Raw genomic sequence first — 26,224 nt, forward strand, 5'->3', positions numbered from 1 at the left:
CCATCAATTTCCACTATAATTACCCAAGAAGTCCTAGTAATGTAGCTTCTTCTCAAATCCTTGAGGAATTCCAAGGGACAATTTAGAAGAACAGCTCCAGATTGAAAGGTGCTATTAATTGTGGGACCAGAGAGCCAGAGATGCAACAGTCTGCTTTTTGAGAAAAAATATACATATGTGGGCTGTTCTAATTACTGAGAGTTTTTTCATGTTTCATTGTTGCGGATGGAACTTGTTCCTATGTGGTGATATACATTTTCTTGAAGAAGATGTTATTTTTCATGGCAGTAATGGCAGTGTTACTTCCAGAAGTTATATGCCTTATTCCTGCTCCTACAGCATGTGCTGTGGGGAAGCCTCACCTTATTAAGCACAAGTATTTTCTATCAGGGGATTTCATAATGGCCAGCATCCTATCTCAGTTCTACATGATATCTGATCCAATGAGTTTCACAAGGCATCCATCTGAAGAACTGGTTGACCAGCTCATGTAAAGACTTTCTCTTCTTAACTGTAGTATATCTCAAGCGAGATATCTTTCTCTAATGTGGTGCCTGGACCGAGTTAATTACTGTCATTACTTGTAGCACAAGCTATTTCTCCTCTTTCTTGCCGGTTAGTTCCTTAATTATTAAGTAATATTGATTGATCCCTACTGATATTTCTTACCTGGAAAATAAATAATAAACACCCCCCCCCCACACACACACACAGTTATGACAGATCTCACTCCAGTGTTTTATTCAATTTCCATATTGGGCTTTTCTCATTTACTTAGTGTGGAATGAATTATCAGTGCTGTACTATCGAATCACCCTTTGTAGCTAATTAAATGTCAACTTTTAGAGGTTTAATTGTTTCTCTGAATATTAAGGAACAATGGTGCTGTGTAGCACTTTGAATTTGTTTCCAGACAGCTGCTTCAGCAGGCAGGGAGCAGAAATGTAGGGCCTCTCTGCCCTATGAAACAGCTCCCTCTTTTCCCAGGATAAGGGAGCCCTTTGAAGGTCTCTCATGATCCCAGAAAAACAGTGACACACAATGTTTGCCCTCAAGCATGCTTCAAAACTCATCCCCCCCCCAAAAAAAAAAAAAAAACACCCAAGGGGAAGAGGGAAGAGCTAAAGGTACAAGACTAGAAATAGGCCTACTGTAAGAATTACAAAAGACCATAATATCGTTATTATTAATGCTCCTTCAAGCAATTCATCTGTTTCCTGCTGGACACTGTTTATAATGAATGAAAGGAATTGTAACAGCCAGCCTCGATCCACTGAAAAAAAATATATATATATATATTATGTTTTGCCCAAGAGCATTTTCCCTTTCATCAAAAATCATGTTTTAGGACACTCTGAAATATCTTTGCAGAATATTTCAATTATTATACAAGTATCTCATTAGATTTCATCCTCTTCTATTAGAACATTCTACATTTGCTGGTCAGGTAATTTAAAAATGACTCAAATGATTCAGGGCATTTGGAGAAATGGAAAAAGTTTCTGGGTGCTAATGCATTTTCATGATTCCCTGCACGGTACTATACAGTCTATTTTTCTGTATACTGTTTAGCTGAATTATCACTAAAGTATATGAAATGTCATATTCTTTAAGAGAAGAAATGTGATCTGGGATGTATCTCTCATTGCAGATTTTTCCTGCAGAACTACCAACATATCCTGGCCTTGGTTTTTGCTGTAAAGGAGATCAAGGAGAACAACCTCATATTATCCAACACGACTCTGGGTATTCACATCTCTAACAGTTATTTCATGGCCAGATGGACCTACTTTGCTTCAATGGAGCTTCTCTCAACACGGGGCAGGTTCATCCCCAATTATAAGTGTGATGCCAAGGACCGGGCAGTATCTGTTATTGCAGGACCTACCTCTCACATCTGTCCCTTCATGGCAAACATTTTGAACGTCTACAAGATGCCCCAGGTAAGATTTGCTTTTGGAATAAGTGTAATGGGCTGTGAAAATCACCTTGAGGAAAAGAAGGACGAGCCGCAGCCTAGACAATGGTCTGATAAATGAAACCAAACCAGAAATGTAATTTGAGAAAGCATCTCAGAATTGGCCCTCCCTAGTTCTCTGGAATGGAAAGGCAGGGGAGGGGGGAATCACTTTCTGACTTATAAGATTGATGTCAACCCTTGCAGGTAGTCCTGGCCAGGAAACCAAAATCATGAACACTAATACAACTGTTATTGTAAGGTTACAGTAAGAGAATCTCGCAGGTCTGAAAGCACTTTCCCCCTCCCTTGTTACATGTACAAAGTTATGTCTACAAAATAACAACAAATAACAAATAAGTAATTCTTCTTTTATATTCCATTTTGTGATGTGGAAATAAAGTGTCAATCCAAAAAGGGATGAGCAAAGTATGTGGTGGCTGGATGACATGGATATTTTTTGGTACTGAACCAGGTTTATTCCTCATTCTGAATCCAAACCTATTAATATACTATGATTCCTTGAGTTATTGAAAAATACACTGTATAATAATGTCAATACATTTTCATCAATACATCTTCTCAACCATGTATTTATATTCAAATCAATGGATTATTATTTGGGAATAGTTATCTTGACATTTGTACTGCAGAATGACCTTCCTTCCTTCCCTCCTTCCTTCCTTCCTTCCTTCCTTCCTTCCTTCCTTCCTTCCTTCCTTCCTTCCTTCCTCTCCATGAACATTCCATAGTAGTTCAAATAATAATTAAAAAAAATGTAGTACAAATGGAAGAAAACCGCATAGAAAGTTAAATAAAATGCTCAATGGATGAGTTATCATTAATTCCCTTACACCACATCCAAACACAGCTGTTTTAGTGGACTGTGAAAAGCTTGAAGGGAGCTTGGGAAAAGAGGAGAACTGAAAGATTAATACAGTAACTGGCTGACTCACCACACTATATTATTTATTTATTTATTTATTTAATTAATTAATTAAATTTCTCTGCTGCCCATCTCATACACAATGACTCTGGGCAGCCTACAAATACTAAAAATAGTGAGTCACCAAAACAATTCAATATAAATACAAAAAAAAAAAATACAAGTACAAAGTCTAACATAAAAAATATAGCATATAAAATATGCAATTCAGGATGGGAAGCTCTTAATTTTGTTTTTACTCCCTTGCAAAAGTCCAGGAGAGTGGGGGCCTGTCTTACCCCCAGGGGTAGTTTATTCCAAAGGGTGGGTGCCTTGGCAGAGAAGGCCCTCTTCCTGGACCCTGCCAATCGGGTCATTTCTTACATTATTACATATTCTTGCTAATATTTGCTACTAATTGGTAAACACAATCAGAGTATTGAGATATTTCAAGAATTTCTTCTCCTTCTCCATCTCCTGAAATCAGAATAATCAATGAGTTAATAAATCCTAAGTGAACATGGGCAATTCCATCAGATGGAATGTGATATCAGGATTTCCATGGCACATTCCATGGAATGTAGCAGCATTGTGGGGCATTTTATCCCTGAATTTAGTGACTTAAGTCTCTTTAAAGCATAAGGCACCATTTTTGCCTCTCCTAAATTCTGATCATGGGAAAAGTGATCCAAAGATTTGGCACCAGTTGCATTTCAGGTCACAAAACATTTGTTACCGGTTAGCTGCATATTTTGAAAGTGCAGGTTTGAAAGTGGGGAAGAAAACTGTTTGATTTGTATGATACTTGCTCCTGAAATTCAGATAAGATAATACAGAATGTAAGAGGCATATGCATTACCAAAATGTGAAATAATTTAAATGAAAAGGAAGAAATTCATTCATGTGCCCTTCTAGTACTTGTGGGATTGCAATGCATATCCATATTTGCATGCAAATTGGTATGCATACAGATTATGAGATGAGAACTAAGCAAAACTGGAAGAGGTGTAGGGTCATATTGAACACCAAACAAGGTTCTTGCATTGCTCATCCTATCTCATCTGCATCCCAGTCATCACACCATGACTTCATTGTTTCAGTTATTCTGCTGTTTCCTATCAGGAGAAGACTAGCTAAATGCTGGGATGGGTTTGCTTCAGGACCAAGAAGCTTTTGCCCTTAAAATTTGGGGACCATTTTTAGTATAACATTTCCTGAATTAATGCATTTCTGAGGCCTCCAGCTTTGTACTTATACTACAATTACAGCTATTGAGTGAAAATTCTGCACATCAATTCTTTTTGAGTATCATTAGGTTAATGATTGCAAGGAAGACCATAAATTAAGAACGGAATTTTCAAACATAATGGAAATTTCATTTTCGAAAACCATGTTCCTTGTGTTTTCCACATTTAGCTCATATATGGATCTTCTCCAATGATAGATGACAAGATACAAGCTGCTTTCTTTCATCGTTTTTTCCCAAATGGTGACCAACAGATCATGGGTATTCTCCAGTTGCTTTTGTACTTAAGGTGGACTTGGATCGGGCTAATTTTCCAACCTAATGAGAGTGGAGAGAGGTTCATACAAAATGCTGTTACTTTGTTTTCCCAGAAAGGTATCTGCTTTGACTTCATGCAAGAGATGGCCAAGGAAACATTTGCTAATGATCTTGCAGGTGCATATAAAGAGTTTAGTAAAATGTACGTGATTATCATGAAGAGCACTGCGAATGTTATTATCCTATATTGTGAAAACCAGGCCACTGCCATTTTTAGAATGGTGCCCTATTTAATAGAATATGAAGAGATGCCAATAAAGAGAAATGATAAAGTTTGGATAATGCCAGCCCAGATGGAGTTTACATCAGTTCCCTTTCAAAGAATGCTGGTTATGGACTCTTTCCATGGTGTTATAACTTTTGCAGTTTCTTCTAAGGAGATCTCTGGATTCAATAAATTCCTTCAGATGAGAAACCCAACTTCAGAAGAAGAAGACCATTTAATGAGAGTGTTTTGGGAAAAGGGTTTTGAATGTTCTTTTCCTCAAGATGAGTTCGATGAAGATACTGGATGGCTGTGCACTGGAGAAGAGAAGCTTGAGAATCTTCCTAAGTCTGTCTTTGACACCACCATGACTGGGCAGAGCTACAGCATCTATAATGCAGTCTATGCGGTGGCACATGCTTTGACAGCCATGTTTTCATCCAAATCCAAACACAGAGCAAGGGCAAACAGTGGGAGACTGATTATTCTCAATCAAGAAACATGGCAGGTAATAATAGAATGAGTGAACACTTCCCTTTGCTCTTATCTCTAATGCAATGGGCTGTAGCACTTTGGGTATAACCATTGAGAACACTGGAGTGATGATTTTGTTTCTCTTGCCACTCCATTTTCCTCATAGTTTCAGGACTGAGTGAAACTTTTGTAATTGGGAATATCTGGCTCTTTGTACACTGCCCAGAGTCGCTTGTTTGTGAGGTGGGTAGCAATATAAATTTGAAAAATGAATAAATAAATATTGCCACAATATTATAGAAGAAATGATTAAGATGCAGCAGCAGCTGCATGGTTGGCAGAGGTTCAAAATATCTGTGGAAGGGAAGAAACATAGATGAGAGGTGGAGGAACAGTAATTCTATTATTGTGCCCAGTCATATTAAATGGATGACCCATAACTTAATACCACTGCAAATTCCTCCTCCTCCTCCTCCTCCTCCTCCTCCTCCTCCTCCTCCTCCTCCTCCTCCTCCTCCTCCTCCTCCTCCTCCTCTCTCTCTCTTTCTCTCTTTCTTATTAATTGTCTTCCTTTGTTTCTGTTCAGCTCCATCACTATTTGAGAACCATCTCATTTAATAACACTGCAGGAGATAAAGTTTCCTTTAATGAAAATGGGGACCTAGAGACTGGATTTGATATTTTCAACTGGGTCACATTCCCAAACCAGACCTTTGTTAAAGTCAAAGTTGGAAGGATAGACCCAGTAGCTTCACCAGATAAGATATTCACCATTTCTCCACAGGACATCATCTGGCCCAACGTGTTTAACTAGGTATTTCAAACTGTGCACATTTATTCCCTTCTTGTTTTCATAATTATAGATTTGAATAGATCCTGTCCTTCAAGTTGTCAGGTTTAAAACTGTGAAGATGAAGAAATAATGACGAGAGGTTTTGAAATACAAAGACTTAAACCTCTGAATAGTAAGGGTTAAAATAATTTCCTTATATCTCCTCATTAAATCTTTAAGTTTTTTAGCAGAACTTAATCCAATGCTTAGAGCCTATTTCTGCTGGCATTTCAAGGTTCCCTAGTTTAAACACACACACACCCACACCCACACACACACACTTAAAAGGGCATTAAAGTAATTAAAGCTATATATAATTCACAAGGCTTTAACAGTGAGTGCTGAAATTTTAATGCCTACTATATATGCTGGGAGATTTCCATACTAAAAAGAGGGTATGTTTGGGAAATCCAAGATTTATTTCCCAAAAATGACACTGATTTTATTCAAGCTGGATTTCCAGATTGTATGCAATTGGAAGTTACCTTTCAATTTTAAAGGGGGAATAACTTTACAGAACATTAGTGTTGTGAAAAATGCAGTATGAACCAAGCTGGCATCTCTTTTCTTGAGGACTTATTCTAGTTGATGGCTGTTAGGTGCCTCTGATCATATTCTACCTCCTTAAGTACCTGAACATCGACTAGCTGTTTTTTCTACAGTCCAGGAATTGATGGATTACCAATTAAGATATTTCAACAGTCAGATGCAGCAGTGGAAGCACTTACTTTTCTATGTCAAGAAGTCTGGAAGGCAACAACCTGGCCAACTAACTGGAAGAGATCTGTATTCAAACAGAATGTGGAAATTATCAAATAATTTCATTAATTTCACATGCTAGCAAATTTTTTGCTGAAACTAATTCAACAACGTTTGCAGCCTTACATCGACAGAGAACTACCAGAAGTCCAAGCTGGATTTCGAAGATGATGCGGTATGAGAGATATTGCTGACGTCAGATGGATCTTGGCTGAATGTAAAGAATACCAGAAAGATGTTTACCTGTTTCATTGATTATGCAAAGGTGTTTGACAGTGTGGACCATAACAAGTTATGGTTAATATTACGAAGAATGGGAATTCCAGAGCACTTAATTGTACTCATGTGGAACCTGTACCTGGATCAAGAGGCAGTCGTTAGAACAGAAAACGGTGATAACGAGTGGTTCAAAATTGGAAAAGGTGTGTGGCAAGGATGTATACTTTCACTGTACTTATTCAATGTGTATGCTGAACAAATAATTCCAGAAGCAGGAATGTATGTAGAAGAATGAGGTATGAGAATAGGTGGAAGACTCATTTCACAACCTGCAATATGTAGATGATACAACTTTGCTTGCCGCAAGTGAAGAAGACTTGAAGTACTTGCTGATGAAGATCAAAGATTGTGGTCAGCAATACAGACTATACCTGAATGTGAAGAAGATGAAGATGCTCACAAGTGGACCAATAAACAACATCACAAGAAATAGACAAGAAATTGAAGTCATCAATGATTTCATTTTACTCAGATCAACACTCAATGCCAAGGGAAGTAGTAATCACGAAATCAAATGATGCTGGGAAAATCTGCCATCAAAGACTAAAGTTTTCAGAAGTAAAGATGTCAGTTTAAAAACAAAGGTGTGTGTGATTCACGGCATGCTCTTCTCAATTGCCACATATGCCTGTGAAAGTTGGACATTAAAAAAAGGAAGATAGAAGAAGAATTGATGCATTCAAATTGTGGTGTTGGTGAAGATTATTGAAAATACCATGGACTGCCAGAAGAACAAACCAATCAGTTTTAGAAGAAATACAGCCAGAATGTTCCCTAGAGGTGAAGATAACTCGGCTTAGACTCTCATACTTTGGGCAAATTGTCAGGAAAGACCAATCACTTGAAAAGGACATCATATTTGGTAAAGTTGAGGGCCAGCGGAAAAAAGGAAGACCTTCAATATGATGGATTGATACAATTACAGCAACAATGGATGCAAACATTGGACAGACAGGCATATAGCACAAACCAAACAGCATTTCATTCTGTTATACAGAGGGTCTCCATGAGTCGTAAACGACTCAACGGCAACTAACAAAAACAACAACAACCAGGTGCCTCTGAAATGGGTTCTCTGCCTAGGAACAATATGAATAAATGTTCACCATCTTGACATTATAACTCATCACTGTTTCACAGATATTCAAGCCATTGTTTTTATCCCATCCTTTCAGCTACTCCATTGCCTTCCTATTCTCCTTCAACCTTGTTGAACATTGTATTTATCCCCTTAATCTTCCCTTTCCTGCATGTCCAGATTTTCAGAGTTTCCATCTGCTAATCATTATACAGTAGTTGGGGAGCAGTCAGCCCCGGTTTGGTCCAGGAGTGATGGTTTAGTTCTTCTTACAATGGATGGTGTTCTAGGTAATAATCTGGAAATTTATAATTTGCAGCTTTTTTTTTTCTTGCTCATCTTCAATGTCTACATTTCCACAGCTGGCAAGACCATCACAATTACTGACTGGCTTATCATAATTGTCACTGAAATATCCCCACCTTTCAACTTCTTTTTAAAGTTGTCATTGGTTTCTTTCCTAGAGTTAATCTCTTCTATATGTCTTCTGCATGCTGTCCATCTTTATCTGTTCTTGAGTTCTTGGAGAAAAACTTCTCAGCAACCTTTCCTTTGTTGCTGTCTGTTGTATGTGCAAACAAGCATGCAGGTAGATGTTACCTTTTTTCTCTTAAATTTTTAACCCAGAATTTTCATTTTCATTTTTACATTCATACTGAGGGCTGAACCACCCTTTTTCCTTGCTCCACCAACAGGATGGGCCAACTAACATTCTGGGTACAGAGGAATTAATAAGATTTTCTCAGCCTGTCCCTAGGGTTCTGGGAAGGCTCTTTCTAGTCACATTATACTTTCCCTGCATCAAAAGCAATGTTTCCTCCCATCTGCTTTATCTCATATAAATACTGATTTGCTCTGGCAAGTCTCCCCCCACATCATCCTCAGGCTCTGCTTTCTTTCTTCACTGGTCTTTCATACCAGGATTCTGGGCTGCCTGATTGTATTTTTTATTATATGGTGGGTTGTGTTCAGCAGTGGAATGGAGAAATAATGGTTTAAAAAAAATGAATTAGCAGAGGAATAGTGAATGCTGGATACAGAGATAAATGCTGTGGGTGGGTGGGTGGATGGATGTTCTGCCAAGTTCCCCTTCATGCCCCAAATGACAGGAAGAATGAAAAAACTGCTGCTCTTAGTTTGCTGTTCTTCCACCCATCCTTGAAAGACATTGGTGCTTACTTTCCTGGCATGGATGAGAAGGAAAAAAGAAACGGGGTGATCCCATGTCAGGGACCATGTTAACCTTGGTCCACACAAAATGCCTGACCATTGCTGTGGCCAAAGTAGAGAAAGGAAATGAAACTCAGGGGATAAAATATAATTCATCTCTATTTCCAGCTAATTTATGCATGGGAAGCAAGTTCTTCTGGACCTCTACTTCCACATAGCCAAATGATGGTAACTTTGTGACTCCAATTCTTTCTGTTCCTAGCTTCCGTTTTGATTCTAGTTCTCATTCCCTACAAAACTTCAATGCATTAAATAGAATTGCCTTAAAACATAAGGATATTTTGGGACACCTACATCCTACACTCATTATTTAAAAGTGAAATCCCCATTGAGATAGAATTATTTGAAAGAAAACATAGGACTTTTAATAAATCCCGGTTTCACTTCTTTATAGGTTCTACCTCTTTCTCTCTGCAATGACAATTGCTATTCAGGCTACAGTAAGATGAAAATAGAAGGGAAGCCTTTTTGCTGTTATGATTGCCTTCCATGCGCAAAAGGGAACATTTCAAACCAGATGGGTAAGAGTTGTCTTGTGCAAAACTATTCAGGCTTCTTAACTGTGATTCAAGATACTAATATTGAAGAATAAATAGATAAATATGAGATACTATGTGATAGACATTTTCCACCCCCACCTAAACCTAAACCATTTTTTGCTTTTTTTTTTTTTTTCAGGAAATTGCTGAATGATAAAAGATTATGACACAAATCATTATTAGATATTGTAAAAAGGAGAGTCCTTACCACAAAGCAATATATAAATCTCAGAACATTTGGCATACTTACGCATGCTGCTAAATATAAACAGGCATTACTTAACTAGGGATAAGTGAATCCCGTTAATTAACTCTCAGTCCCACTACCCTCGTATTTCTAGAAACTGACCATGATGTTTTCTTTTTCCAGATGCAGTTGATTGCTTCCAATGTTCAGAAGATCAATATACAAACAAAGCTCAAAACCTTTGCATTCTAAAACAAACAACATTTCTGTCTTACAGTGAGTCACTGGGAATCGCTCTGGCCACTGTGAGTCTCTCCTTTTCTTTCATCACAGCTCTGGTGCTGGGAATCTTCATTAAACAGCAGGACACCCCTATAGTCAAAGCCAACAACAGGAACCTCACCTACACTCTTCTCATTGTTCTCCTGCTCTCTTTCCTTTGCACTTTGCTCTTCATTGGCCAACCTGACCGGGTGACATGTCCTTTGAGACAAACTGCTTTTGGCATCATCTTCTCTGTTGCCATTTCTTGCATTTTGGGGAAAACAACCATAGTTGTCCTTGCTTTCATGGCCACCAAGCCAGGTTCCAATATGAGAAAATGGGTGGGGAAAAGGCTGGCCAACACTATTGTCCTATCTTGCTTCCTGGTGCAAGTCATAATTTGTGCTGTGTGGTTGGCAATTTCTCCCCCATTCCCAGACTCAGATCTTTACTCCATGGCTGAAGAAATTGTCCTACAATGTAATGAAGGCTCAACCACTATGTTTTATACTGTCCTTGGTTTTATGGGGTTCTTGACTGCTATCATCTTCATGGTGGCCTTCCTAGCTAGGAAGTTGCCTGACACCTTTAATGAAGCCAAATTTATCACCTTCAGCATGTTGGTCTTTTGTAGTGTCTGGATATCATTTGTTCCTACCTATCTGAGTACGAAGGGCAAATACATGGTGGCTGTGGAGATCTTCTCCATTTTGGCTTCTGCAGCTGGATTACTGGGCTGCATCTTTTTCCCCAAATGCTATATCATTATCCTGAGACCTGATCTGAATAAGAAGGAGCAGTTAATAAAGAAATAATCCTGAAGAGGCAGTTCAGTTTGCTCATTGATTCAGTGGATTACAGCCTTCCCCCTGCTGCATCCAAAATGCAGGGGTCACTACATGATGGCGTTTGTTGATCCTGGAATCAGTACCAAAAATCTGAACATGTCATCGTCATCATCATCATCATCATCATCATCATCATCATCATCATCATCTCAATACAAACTACAAACTTCTATCAAATATCTCTGACACATACGCAAGAGGAAAATTCATACGGAGAGGTCTATGACCAGGAAAGACCTACAACATTCTATCAAATGACATGAATTCTGGTTCCTCTGAGGACAATTGCTACTAAGAGGAACAGGTTCTTAGGTAGAATCAACTCAGATTTTGAAAATATCAGAAGCTTCACTGAAGTTAGAGAAATTAGAGGGCATGTCTTTGTAAATAAGATATGAGAACCTTGTCATTAGCCTTCTACTGGGGAGTTGAAGACAAACTCCGTTATTGATGAAGAGTATTTCAGACTTACCATTATTCTGAGGACTGATTTAAATAAAAAGGGATGATTAATTAAAAAATTAAACATTTCTGTGCTTTATGGATATTATTATGCTTGCTTATTCAGTGCCAAATAGCCCTTCAACTGATAAGCTTTTAAACATTTAAAGTATTACATTTCATCAATAAGGAAAAAAAAATAATTATTATTATGCTTTCATATCGTATAAACTCATCTTACTCTACATTTAGTTTTCATGGTATATATAAGAGGGTGTTGTCAGTGAGGGAAAACTGTGAGAGAAAGTAACATATCTGTAAAATATTTACAAGAGAAATGCTTATACAGAATTAGGAATGTGAATTTCTAAATATTATGCTTATTGGTAAGGGAAAAACAGTCAGATGATGTAGTGCTTAAGGCACCAGGCTAGAATCTGGGAGACCATGAGTTCCAGTCCTGCCTTGGACACAAAATCAGCTGCGTGACCTTGGGCCAGTCCCTCTCTCTTGACCCTAGGAAGGAAGAGGCAATGGCAAACCACTTCTGTAGTCTTGCTAAGAAAACTGCAAGGGAAAGGGAAAGGGAAAGGGAAAGGGAAAGGGAAAGGGAAAGGAATAGCAGAACTGCTACTAGGGCCACTTTAGAAGATTATCCATGGTAGTAAAATACTAGGGCCAATCTGGATGCCTAAGATTACATATTTATGGAATTGCATCTCTGGGCTCAACTTCATTTCATCACCTCTGAGATCTTGGGGGCTGGGACTTCTTTTTCCCCAATAAATCACATATCGTGCATTTTGGGTTTCTGCTTGCAAAATGTCCCCATTCACCAAGTATTGTTAATATGTTTTCTACTACAGATTAAGGTTACTGTGGTAACTAATCATTTTGGCCGGGTGAAGAGGTTGAATTTAATTGCCCCCTTTTCATGTGTTAATGGTTGCTATGCCTAAGGGAGGAACTTGCCTGAACTTTTTTTTAGTTTCAGTTTCCCTTCTGTGTAGGCTTGCAGAGAATATGCAGCTGAGAGAAATCTCTCCTCTCAGCAAACAGCCTTTAAATATGTTTTGCTTTCTGTAAATGAAATTATTTTTATAGAAATGCCTAGTGTGTGACTTTTCCAATCTCTCCTGGGCCAAATGCTTTCTAGCATTCTGCCAACAAGTATGACCCTTTGTTATAGTGCTTCAGAAGGCCAGGTCTTAGCAGGGCACTAATGAATAAAGTAGCCAGGTTCTCCACAGTATAGACATAGTTCTGCATGAGATGGGACTTTTCAAAAGCAGTGCTTAGAGAGTCAGTAGCCCCCAGCTGCATGAGTTCAACTTCTGACATCTCTGATCTACGGTTAAGGGAAGGAGAGGAGAATGAAAGAGAAAAAATGTGTTTTCCATTCCCATACACATTTGCCTTTCCTTTGCAAATCTTCTATTGATGCCCAAGCATATGTGAACTAATGCTATCTTAATTACTGAGTGCCTTGATGATTGTGCTCTTTGACTTATTTCCCTTTTGAACTGGTCAGTTAGGCCTCTTTCCTTCCAACCCACATTAGGAATTAACAGCTGAAACTCAGCAGCACATCACCATTCTTTTGTAGGAAACAAGTTTCATAGTTGGCAATCACTTGACTAGATCCTCAAAGTTTCTCTCAGGCATGCCATAAAATTGCCATGATTGTCTAAGCCTCCACTGCTCTCACCAAAATGTGGTGCTACCCAGTTGACACCTCACTGAAAAATTAGGCTAATTATAAATCCTACATAAGTTCAATCAGTGGAGGACTCATCTATACTCAGGGTGATATCTAGTTCATGCTGAGCACAGTAGGTAATATACTTGTTTGGTTATTCCTAAGATATTTGTCTGGGTGTTAGGCCTGGACTTATATGGGACCAGTGGTTTGGTGAATTCTGTCCCTCCTACTGGGATAGCTGGGTCATTCCCTGGGCTAAATGATCCATTTCATTTTCACTTGGTTCTGATACTAGAGCAAAACTGATTCATGATTAATGAGGTTGCTAGATGTTTTGTAGCTGTTGTGTTAATCCTTGCCCGCTGGATGACAAGTGACATGCTAAAACAATGTGAATCAAAATAGGTTACCAAAATCTCAGGCTTCATATTTAGGCTTGTCAATGAATCACCAATGTCCAGACAATTCACTCACAGCTTAACTTCTCTGTTTAGACTGGAAAAAGACTTCCATAAATGACTTGACTGGATTAGATTCTTTTTGCTAACAGGAATGAATCTCACATACAACATTTGAGTGCCCACAACAGTACATTCTGAAGAGTTGAAATTCAAACCTTCTTCCGCCTGTTCTTCTAAATCAACAGATACTTTGCAGGTGACTTAGGCAATTAAAATGGTCTAGGTCATCCATGCAATGGCCATCTCTAACCTGGGAACTGCTGTTTCATCATAGCATAGAGTTGGAGACTCCATGACCTCTAGAAGACATTGGTTGTCTCCAAGTATGTATTTCACTGATAGATGTCAAGGTTCAGTCTGAATTAGAAGTTCACAAAGATCACAAAAAAGCCCCACAATATTTTTCTCCCTGACTTACATCTATCCAGGCATGGGCTTGGGGAGGACAGTACAGGTAGTCCTCATTTACTGACTGTAATTGGGACTGGGAACTCCATCATTAAGTGATGTGGTCATAAGGTCTTTAAATCATGAGATTTATGAAAGACTTATGACAGCAGTTCTTGCACTCCCCATTGTCATCGTTAGGTGAATCCCATATGGTCACGGCATCCTGTGGTCATGTGATCACCATTTGTAACCTCCTGCTGGCTTTCCCATTGACATTCTTCTTGGAAGGCAGCAGTAAATGCTGCAAATGATGATCTTGTGACTGCGGGAAGCTGCAGTGTCATAATTGTGAGCCAGTTGCCCAACACCAAAATCATGATCATGTGACCGTGGGGATGCTGCAACAGCCTCAACTATAAGGACCTGTCATAAGTACCCCTCGCTCAGCATCATAACTTTGAATGGTTGCTGAATGAGTGGACATTAAACGAGGACTACCTATAAACAATTAAATGGTTATTGATATTGCAGGATATTAAGAGATAAATGGATACGATTGCAACTTAGTGCTCTCATCAGACTGGCTAAGTTGTGGCACACATCTCTTGATTGTGAATTAATAATTATATGCAGTAAATGAATGAAGAGAAACAAGCCATCCTTTTTACTCTGTATTTTAAGAAGTTCTTCCTGATTACAAAATCTCTCTTTTGAAATTTCCTCACTTTCTAAACTGGGATCAATTGGGGATTAATCTTCATCAGTAATTACAAGCTTTTCTGGAGAAACTAATTACAGACAATTACAGATTCTCTTGCTATTTCAGGAAAAAAAAAGTTATTTTTCTGTTCAGTGTCTCTGAAAAGTGTCATGGCTGTATCTTCCATAATTACTGAAAGACGCCTTATTAATTAAATCCTTTCTGAAATCTCTAAGGAGCTTCAGGATCATAACATGACAATGAAATACAACTGAAGGGAGCAAATAATGTTCCTTGTTCCGTCCATGGGAGGAATGAAAAAGAGCTGTGACAATCTCGTTCTTCAAACTGCACTTTCTAAGTCCAATCAAGCAAGTAAAAGAACATATACGGAGGCTATTGCACTTCAATGAGACCTTTAGTTTTCAGAAGGAAATCCATATTTCTTGTAAAATATGTTATTGTTCATGTCACTGATGATATTGCTACTGCCAGATGTGGTATGCCATAATCCTGCTACTGCTACCTGTGTGGTGGGCAAGCCTAATCTTCTTAAGTATCATTACTATCATACAGGAGATCTCATCATTGCTGGCATTATTTTGCAGTTCTACATGATTTCTGATCCAGTGGATTTTACAAGGCATCCATCTGAAGAACTGGTTGATGAGCTCATGTATAGACTTACTGAAACACATAATAAAGGTAAAGGTAAAGGTTTCCCTTGACGTAAAGTCCAGTCGTGTCCGACTCTAGGGGGCGGTGCTCATCTCCGTTTCAAAGCCTTGGAGCCGGCGTTGTCCATAGGACACTTCCGGGTCATGTGGCCAGCATGACTCACGGAACGCCGTTACCTTCCCGCCGAAGCGGTACCAATTAATCTACTCACATTTGCATGTTTTCGAACTGCTTGGTGTGCAGAAGCTGGGACGAGCAACGGGAGCTCACCCCGCCGCGCGGGATAATATCTTCCTTCTCTATGATGACCTTTATTTAAATAGGGAGTGTCCAAGAGAGGAAATCCTATCTTCCAACTGCATTATTATTAGTATCCTCATCCTCATCCATACCAATAATTCTCAGTATTTCTTGTTGATTGATCCAAGTTTCTTGTATGCATTTAGGTGCCCACAAATGCTTCCTGTCTCTGAGGAAAAATGAAATAAAACAAAAACTATAATTTCCAATATCTAAGTAAAATGTGGAGTCATTACTTTTAGTTCTAGAAACTATGAATGTCTGTAGTTCCCTCTTATACTTATTTACTGCAGGATGAATAACTAGCAATGTATTCCTGATCACTGTTTGCAATTAACCAAACATCAGTATTTAGGATTCAAATTATTATCATGGATATTAGGGGAAAAAATGGGTCTGAGTGCATTTTGGATTCAATTCCTGAAATATCTCTTAGATTGTGCGGAGGGTAAGTTATCTCTCCGACCTGTCTACAGTAGCCACATTTTCTCCCTGGACTGCTTTAAACAGTTGCATTTTTTTTTTACATTTATGCTCCTGCATGCTCCAGAGCTTAGCCTTTTACAGAAGAAAGTGAAGGCAGAAGATTTAGAAAGCAGGACTAGAAGTAGGTCTAATAAGCACAAGCTGCTGAGCTTGCCGATCGGAAGGTCGGTGGTTCGAATCTGCGTGACGGGGTGAGCTCCTGTTGCTAGTCCTAGCTCCTGCCAACCTAGCAGTTGGAAAACATGCCAGTGTAAGTGGATTAATAGCTACTGCTTCAGCAGGCAGGTAACGGCATTCCATGTAGTCATCCCGGCCACATGACCACAGAGGAAGTGTCTACGGACAAACGCCGACTCTCCGGCTTTGAAACAGAGATGAGCACTGCCCCCTAGAGTCGTACACGACTGGACTTATTGTCAAGGGAAAGCTTTACCTTTACCTAATTCATCCATTCTCTAGTGAAAGCTGTTTAAGAATGCAATAATGGGTTTAGAATAGTGTGAATCCATTCAAAGAGTAAATTTTCATCCTCGGCATGATAACATTGTTCTTTGTCATAAAATATGCATATATTGGATGCTTTAGGACATTTTGAAATACATTTGAAAAGAAAAAATCACTGCCAGATGCTATAAAAAGTTCACATTGGTTTTCATGCTAGAACTTTATACATCTTCTTGATATAATTTACAACCATAATTCTCATTGCAGATTTTTTCTTCAGAACTATCAACACGTCCTAGCTCTGATTTTTTCTGTAGAGGAGATTAATGCAAACCCTCAGATCTTTTCCAACATGACTCTGGGCATTCGCATCACTAATAGCAATTTCATGGCAAAATGGACCTATTTTGCTTCACTGGAGCTACTGTCCACCCAGGGCAGGTTCATTCCTAATTATAAGTGTGATATCCAAGAGAAGACAGTATCTGTTGTTGCAGGACCTAATGCAAACATCTGTCCATTTATGCCAAATATTCTGAATGTATACAAGATGCCACAAGTAAGAACTACTTATAAATAAAGACCTTTTTTTTCACAATGTCTAAAATCTGTGCTTGGTTAGGTTTCTATTACGTTCCTAAGATCTTTTAAATAAAGTTTTGTGATTTCCATACAAAGTGACCATCTGAACAGAAAGAAAAAGGCAAAACTGCCTAAACAGTAGGGATTTGTTGTGTGGTACATGCCTAAGTCTGAAACTTGATCAATATTATATATTGCCACTGCTTGACTTCCTTGTCCCTGAGAAAGTCTGATCTGTGGTAATGCACACCGTATCTGTTCTGATATTAGTTTAACCTAAACAAGACCTGTTTAGTAGACTCTGTACTTAGCAAACTTCTCTTTCCACTCCATAGAAGAGATTTTGTCTTGCCATCTACAATATTGTTGCCTTAAAAAAAAAAAAAAAAACAGAAAGAAAAACAAACGTCATCTAGGAGTGATGGTGCCTGGATGTGGCTAGCTAGGGACTTGGTTGGTTTGATCATTTTTGCAGAGTCATATGAAGGTGTAGAGAGTGAAAGAAGGAGGTCAGAGGAGTTTCAGAGAGATGGCATGCTGGTTCTATTGTAGTGTTTTCTGAAGAAGAGACCACCCAGAGAACAATGGGGTGGGCAGTGATGGTAAAAAGAAAGAGATAAAGATGCAAATTGCAAACTTTATGAACTTTTCTGGTTTGTGTGCTAGCTGGGCAGAGACAAGCAAAGTGAACAAGGTGGTATCTTGCAATCAACATGGGATTCATTTGACTTTGTGGAACCTGAGGACATGTATACAGTGTTCAGCAGTATAAGATTCAGCTGTGGGATAGATCCATAACCCTCCTGGTTCTTTCAGATGGCCCATTAGGAGTTGTGGGGTTGGAAAATGGGTACTCCTTTCATTTGGGCCTAGAAGCATACTGGCAATCAATGCAGTGATCACAATGCATGTGTTATGCCACAATGACAGGTTTACTTGACTAGTAAGTAGCAGCCACAGTCATAGCACCTAAAGTTTCCAAGCTGTCTTCCAAGGCAGCCCTATATGAAGCACATTGCCGGAGTCTGATTACAAGTGTGAGTTAATGTCACCAGATTATCACAGGGAGCTTCATATTTCCCACTCCTGTTCTAAAGGGTGGGGCAAGGAGACTCTGCTTCCTAGTAGACTTGCCACTGTCTCTCATATGGAAGGTAATATATCATGCATCATATATAAGACAGCTAGTTTGGTCTACTGATTAAAGTGCTGGGCTAGAAACCAGGAGTCTGTGACTGCTAGTCCCACCTTAGGCATGAAAGCCGGCTGGGTGACCTTGGGCCAGACACTCTCTCTCAGCCCAACTGACCTCACAGGGCTCTTGTGGGGAAAATAGGAGGAGGAAGGAGTATTGGGTTTGTTTGCTGCCTTGATTTATTAATAAAGGTGGGATATTTTTTTTAAAAAATAAAATATATTGCATGGAAGGTAACAAGAAGATATGTTAGCAAAATGTGAAATAAAATAAATTGAACTTCAGGGATTACTGAATCAATAGATTGCCAATTCTCTGGCTTTCAAATGTTATTACATTTATACTTACTAAAGGAAAATTCTCCAGATCAGTTCTTTCTAGACTGGACTATATTTCTCTTGAAGTTTGTGATGAATATCCTTCTTATAGTCTAAAAGTAGAACCGACAACCCAACTATTTTAATTCATTTTTTCTTAGCTCATATATGGATCTGCTCCAATGATAGACAAGAGGGAACACACCGTTTTCTTTCATCGTTTTTTCCCAAATGAGGAGCTTCAGACTAAGGGGATCCTCCAGCTGCTGTTGCATTTAAGGTGGACATGGATAGGGCTGATTTCCCAACGTGATGAGAGTGGAGAGAGGTTTGTACGGAATGCCCTCGCATTGTTTTCCCAGAAAGGTATCTGCTTTGATTTCATGGAAGAGGTGGCCAAAGAAACTTTTTCTAGTGACGTGGACGGTGTATTTAAATATTACATTGAAATGTACAAGGTTGTCATGAAAAGCATTGTCAACGTTGTGATCCTCTATTGTGAAAATCACGTCGTTACCATTTTCCGAGTATTTCCCTATCTTTCGGAGTATGAGGATATACCAGTAAGGAGAAAATATAAAGTTTGGATCATGCCAGCCCAAATGGAGTTCACTTCAGTCTCCTTTCAAAACATACAGCCTTTGGACTTTATTCACGGTGCGATATCTTTTGCAGTTTCTTCCAAGGAGGTGACTGGGTTCAAAACATTCTTACAGACGAGAAGCCCTACTTCAGAAGAGGAAGACCATTTAATAAGATTGTTCTGGGGACAGGCATTTGCATGTTCTTTCCCTAAAGACATGTTGGATGAGGACACTGGAGGGCTGTGCACCGGAGAAGAGAAGTTGGGGACTCTTCCTAATTCTGTGTTTGAGACCAGCATGACCGGGCAGAGTTACAGCATCTATAATGCAGTCTATGCTGTGGCACATGCTCTGAAAGCCATGTTTTCCTCCAGTTCCAAACACAGAGCAAGGGCAGACAGTGGGAGACTGATGATTCTCAATCAAGAAACATGGCGGGTAATTGTAGAAGAAATGACAAGGGCACATTGTTCAAGCCTCTCTGCTATTTTCCTGGTGCAGAACCAGTACATTTCAGGTTCAGTATCCTCATAATTTAGAAACTACATGAATTACATGAATCTTTGCACTGGTTCATGTTTCTTTGCAACAGTGTGTAGGAACTGCACAAGTAAGATCTGACTCGAAAAATGCATTTGACCAAAACCACAGTTTCATAATGGGGTTTGAAGTTTTGTCAAGCCAGCTCAGCTTGATGAAAGTGTGTTTGTTGATATTTTGATTCTCCTAAAAGCTAGTAGTGTACATTTGTTGTAGGAATATTTATTTCGCCAGATCAATTGTTTTTCTTTATGTATTTATTTGTGGAATTTATAGAGATGCCCATCCCACACATGTGACTCTGGCAACAGAGTACACAATTAAAACACAAAGCTAAAGAATCAATATAATTCAAACACAAACATTTGTGTTTGATTTGCTTCCATTTAGCTCCATCATTTCCTGAGAACAGTCTTATTTAACAACAGTATTGGGGAAAAAGTTTTCTTTAATGAAAATGGGGAATTAGAAACTGGATTGGATATAATCAACTGGATCACATTCCCAAACCAGACTTTCCTTAAAGTCAAAGTTGGAAAGATAGACCCCTTGGCTTCTCCAGAAGAGCCTTTCACAATTGCCGAAGAAAACATCATCTGGCCAACCATGTTCAACCAGGTATTTCCTACTGGCAGTTCAGGTTATCTAGAATCCTCCTCTCGGCCTTTTTCAGAATCACTTCTATCATTTGAGTGACTCATTAGTATTACAACTGAGGCAGTAGAAATATGACAAAAAATGAACAGTGCTGAGATTGGAATATATAGCTCTTCCACTATACAACTTGTACTCCCTTACCATACATTGATGGACATTCCTGAATGTATACAATTACCAGCTGTCATTTTCAGGTTGCCTACAGAGGAAACCACCTTTGAGTAAGGAAAGCTGGAAATTATTTAATAATACACAAGCTATATGTTGAGATACTGTACTGGTTAAAATATCTTATACCTTGCCATTGTTCCAAGTTTTTTTTTTTTTTTTCCTTCATAAAGTAAGGGTAGTGAATCTCAACCTTTTAATTTTATTACCTTCTGACTGCACATTGTCCAAGACATATCTTGCAATCCCATCTATTCTCTTTAGTTTTCTACATTTAACCTTTAACTTTAATTAATACCTCATCTGTTCCATAATAACTACAAGGCTGACTGGATTGCATTTCTCTATAATCTATTTCATGTTCTATAATTTGATTCTAGGTAGTAAAGAAGAGTCAGTTTGGCATGGTGGTTAAGGCACTGGGCTAGAAATTAGGAGACCATGAGTTCTATTGTGTTAGGCATGAAGCCAGCTGGGGGACCTTGGGCCAGTCACTTTTTCTCAACCCTAGGAAGGAGGAAATTGCAAACCATTTCTGAAAAACCTTGCGCAGAAAACTTGGAATTTGGAATCCCACGAATTACAGCACAAATTCTCTGCAGTACTCCTTTTCAGGACCTAAACGATAGAAAGGACTAGAGCCAATGGAAATTCCAAGATTGAGTTGCCCCCATAAAGCATGGAATAAATTATATATCAGTTTGACCAAGATGGAATATGAGGGGAGTCCAGCTTTAATGATTAGGCTTTCAGAAAACCTAAGGCTTTGTCAATATATCTTAGGAAATAGTAACATACATGATTCCAGGAGGACATATAGATAATGTCACTTTGGTATGGTGGCATTTATTAAATGTGCATGTCTAATAATATGTTGAGGTTGAATCCTATGCACCACATTTCTCAAAAAGTCATGCAGCTTTATCAGAATATCACATACACAGTGAAACACTAGTTTATAAATTATAAATTTTGATTATTGCTCCATCCTGGTTTCATTTCTGGACAGGCACTACCACTTTCTGTATGCAATGACAATTGTTATTCAGGCCACAGCAAGATCAAAATAGAAGGGAAGCCATTTTGCTGCTATGACTGTCTTCCATGTGGAAAAGGGAAAATTTCAAATAAAATAGGTAAGGTGTGTCTTGTACATAACTGCTAAGCCTTATGAACTATCACCCGCAGTACTGTTTACCTATCTGCATTTAATCTGTGCTGCACTTTTCTTGAATGTAATCTGTAATGGTTGCCTATTCTGACAGACTCAGTCTCACAAGCAGATGCTTAAGGATAACTGATTTATTGAAAGAATAGTGTGCAAATACAAAGAAAGCTGAGAATGAGCAAAAGCGCGCCAAATACAAACTAAAAACCCTCGCTTCAAACCCGGTCCCGCCCTCACTCCCGCTTAGCAGCCACCCCCTCCCAGATGTTAGCAACCGTCACCCACATCGGCCTGAGAAAGTAACCTTGAACACAGTCAATAACCCAAACATACATTCCACAGTTACAGCAAGGAGATTACAGCCTGGCACGGCTGGAAATCTCCACTCAGCAAACACGGATCAGGAAAGTGACATGCAAAATGTTACGATGTATTCAGAACATTGAAACGATGAACATGACATAATCAGTTATTCAGAATTCAGAGTACTGTACCTCTGCCTGTGTACTAGATTTTTCCCAGGGTTTTTCATAACATCCAAATCTGAACTTCTGGTCCATATTGTCCCTGAATTAAGCCTGACTTTGAATTCCCATGAATGCAGAACCAGATAAAGAAAAAAATCCATCCCATGAAAAGGATTCTTACTAAGTGAGAGAAGAATCTTCCTAAGATTGAGGGAAATCCTTTTGGGGGGACAGAGGGGAAGAATGGAACACTTGTGTTTTATCATCAATCACCTATGAAGGAAGAAGAATGAATCTGATGCCCTGTTAGGTATAAAGGAGCAGGAAGATGAGTTTGTCCTTGCTGGAGAGCAGCAGGCATGTAAAAACCCCACTTAGAAGGTTAGTGGGAGTTACAACTGAGGGTGTTTGCTGTACATTCTCAGACTGCAGCCTTGAAAATGGCATGGCATTTGTTATGTAAGAGCAACCCCCCAAATTAAACATTTTGAATTGTGCGGAATCTGATTGATTGATTGAAAACTGGGTGAAGCTTATTAAGGAAGTTTTTAGTGTTTTAGGTCAAAGAAAGGTCTGGGAAAGCTAGAGGTTTTCTGCAGATTTCAGAGCCATAGGACTACACTTCTAATACATACATACATCATACATACATACATACATACATACATACATACATACGGTTAATTTAGTGCATTAAACCACCCAAGGCTTCTCTTATGAACAAAGCAAACATATGCATTCCAAAGCACTTCAGAACAAGAAATATGGGCCATGAATATTGATCCTTCTGCTGCTCTGATAGCAATTTACAATCATCAAGGATCTGCAACCTTGGACATAACTGGCATTCTTGCTAAAATGTTTGTCACTTGAACATGGAAAATCCAAACTGAGAAAGCGTATGAGTTAATGGAAGTATCCCCAAGGAATTAGGTTGTCTCTTCCTGAAGGGAGAGAAGTCACCTACTAGGAATTCAGAATGTAAGTGGTAGATTTTGACTCATTTTCCATAAAACAAGTCAGTCCTTAAGTAAGTTGTCCAACTACAAGAGCTCACAACGAAGTATCACACCATTTCTCTGGAAAAGAGACCAGGAAAGTCTGAACTGGGAAGCGTAACACAATTAAACTTTTCTCTTCCACTTTCCTCTGCTATCCTCCAACATGACACTGAGACTGGCACAAATGACGGTGGTCTCTTTTTGATCAAACAATATACAGTAGATATTTCTGCATATGAATGGTCTCATTCTTAATTTCTAATAGTATAATACAAATAAGTTGGGCATAACTTATTTAAAAATAAATGAAGTTGCATTAATAATTCAGTCCATCTAATTCATAGCTTTTATGGGCCGTGATGTTTTCTTTTGCAGATGCAGAGGACTGTTTCCAGTGTTCAGAGGATCAGTACCCAAATGAAGCTCACAATCTTTGCATTGAAAAACATATAACTTTCTTGTCTTATGAAGAGCCACTGGGAATCACTTTGGCCACTGTAGCTCTCCTCTTTTTTGTAATCTCAGCTTTGGTGCTGAGGATCTTCATCAAACAGTGGGACACTCCCATTGTCAAAGCCAACAACCGGAACGTCACCTACATTCTCCTCATCGCTCTCCTCCTTTCCTTCCTTTGCAGTTTGCTCTTCATTGGACAACCAGACCAAGCGAAATGTCTCATGCGACAACCTGCTTTTGGCATCATCTTCTCTATAGCCCTTTCTTGTATATTGGGGAAAACAGCCATTGTGGTTCTTGCTTTCATGGCCACCAAACCAGGATCCCAAATAAAGAAATGGGTGGGGAAAAGGTTGGCCAACACAATTGTTCTGTCTTGCTCCCTGGTGCAAGGCATAATTTGTGTTGTGTGGCTGGCACTTTTTCCTCCATTCCCAGATTCTGACCTTCACTCAATGGCTGAAGAAATTGTCCTGGAATGTAATGAAGGTTCAGCCATCATGTTTTATACTGTCCTTGGCTTTATGGGGTTCTTGACTGCTATCAGCTTCATGGTGGCCTTCCTTGCTAGGAAGTTACCTGACAGCTTCAATGAAGCCAAATTTATCACCTTCAGCATGTTGGTCTTTTGCAGTGTTTGGGTATCATTTGTTCCCACCTATCTAAGTACAAAGGGGAAGTACATGGTGGCAGTGGAGATCTTCTCCATTTTGGCTTCAGCAGCTGGATTGCTGGGCTTCATCTTTTTCCCCAAATGCTACATTATTCTTCTGAGGCCTGATTTAAATAGAAAGGAGCAACTTATTAAAAACAACAACAACAACTGAATTATGCTTTTGAATCATATAATCTCTCCTTACTGTAGTGTTTTCTTTTTCTGCTAGACTTCTCAATTTGGGAAAACTGAGCATAATCTTTTTTTCAAAAATACACAAAATAAATGTTTACCTAACTTTGGAATGTGCCTGAGGAATAATTATTGTTTATATATAAGATGATGTAATGATATAAAAATGGAAGGTTATATACATGTCAGCTAACGGAGGATGTCCTGTGGCAATTTGCACAGCATTTTGCTAGCCCAATTGCTCAGATTTGCTGTAGTCTTGAGTCTTCATGGATCTTGGGTTTGATAACTATTATCTAGTCTCCAACTATCTTGGTGGGAGGAGGTTGTTGAGTATGTAGTAGGGATTCACTTCAGAGCAGTCTAGAAGAAGCATATTATCTGGGTCCTTTTCAGTCAGAATTCATGCATCTGTATGGGGAGTTAACGGCATTGGACATGCTACTGGATGAGCATTGTCAGGATGGACAGAATTAATCCTCCCCACCTAGTCCTTCTGGAACATTCAGTAACATTTAACATAACCAATATAAGAGGTATTTCAGAGACATCTAGAAGGATGGGGTTTTAAGGCTCTGTTCTGCAGTGGTTCCTCACCTTCCTTAGTGGGTGGATTCAGTTAATGGTTAGAGGGGGAGGGGGAGGGGTCAGTGCAGTAGTCTCTCACTTGTGGGGTAGCACAAGTTCAGATCTCTCCCCCCTGCTATTTAACAACTACATAAAGCCTCTGGGAGAGTTATCCATTTGTTTGGGGTAAAGTATTATCAATATGCTGATGATACCCCACTTTATATCACCAACCCAGGCTGTTCTAGTGATCCAATGGAAAACATATTCTAGACCTATCAGCCAAACCTCTGTAGGGCTGTGTTACTCAAAACAAGTGCTTTGAATTGAACTCAGAAGTCTGTTGCTAACAGAAGCATGGCCTTGATTTCCGGGGTGATATACCTCTAATGTTTAACATTGTCAGCAAGTGGGCAGATGAATATTATTGAAAAACTGTGCAGAAATTCCAAATACTTGGTGCATGAAATGAGACCTAAGAATATTTCTGAGCCAGGAAAAGTGGAGAAAAATTCCAAAAAAACCCAAACAAACAAACTAGAAAGACTGACTAAAATAATATTTGGAAATTGTTAGTCCTGTCAAAGGAGTTGTTGCAAAGTCTTGAATGAATGGTTGTCTAAACGTCTGCATCTGCCAGCAGTAGACATTCAGATTTGCAGAATTATGTCATCTTTTAACCATATAGAGATTGGTCAGCTTTGGTTCATTTAGGAATTCATTGAAGCACATCAATTGACCCAGGGCTCCTAAACTTTTGTGTGCAAATTCAAATAGCCCATAACTACAAATAAAGCCCAGAATGAGATGAGGATGCCAATAAGAACAAAATGGACTTCTTTAATACAGTAGACTCTCAGTTAAGAGGCAGCCATGGGGATTGGTAGATGCTGGATGAATGTAGTTTCTGGTTGCTTGAGAGTTACTATTAA

The 26,224-nt window shown here is 39.0% G+C and overlaps 2 protein-coding genes across 2 annotated transcripts; both read left to right on the forward strand.

Annotated features, from left to right (window-relative positions):
- The first annotated feature begins 269 nt into the window (after positions 1-269).
- Positions 270-11,108, forward strand: LOC134497443 (vomeronasal type-2 receptor 26-like). The gene is given in 6 exon segments (XM_063303103.1): positions 270-490; positions 1,766-1,943; positions 4,299-5,159; positions 5,712-5,939; positions 9,698-9,824; positions 10,213-11,108. Coding segments are annotated over 6 exon segments (2,511 nt in total).
- A 4,182-nt stretch (positions 11,109-15,290) lies between these two features.
- Positions 15,291-24,705, forward strand: LOC134496977 (vomeronasal type-2 receptor 26-like). The gene is made up of 6 exons (XM_063302692.1): positions 15,291-15,511; positions 17,125-17,302; positions 18,999-19,859; positions 20,352-20,579; positions 21,796-21,922; positions 23,798-24,705. The coding sequence occupies exons 1-6, from the start codon at positions 15,291-15,293 to the stop codon at positions 24,703-24,705; spliced, it is 2,523 nt and encodes an 840-aa protein (XP_063158762.1).
- Positions 24,706-26,224: the final 1,519 nt, after the last annotated feature.

This window comes from Candoia aspera, chromosome 4 (genome assembly GCF_035149785.1).
Source record: "Candoia aspera isolate rCanAsp1 chromosome 4, rCanAsp1.hap2, whole genome shotgun sequence".
In the NCBI taxonomy this organism is placed as follows: Eukaryota; Metazoa; Chordata; class Lepidosauria; order Squamata; family Boidae; genus Candoia; species Candoia aspera.

Excerpts from the sequence above, each read along its gene's own strand:
- LOC134496977 (XM_063302692.1), top strand. The coding sequence starts at position 15,291 with ATGTTATTGTTCATGTCACTGATGATATTGCTACTGCCAGATGTGGTA. Across the intron at positions 17,303-18,998 it reads ATGTATACAAGATGCCACAA|CTCATATATGGATCTGCTCC; the intron begins GTAAGAACTACT and ends ATTTTTTCTTAG. Across the intron at positions 21,923-23,797 it reads GAAAATTTCAAATAAAATAG|ATGCAGAGGACTGTTTCCAG; the intron begins GTAAGGTGTGTC and ends TTTCTTTTGCAG.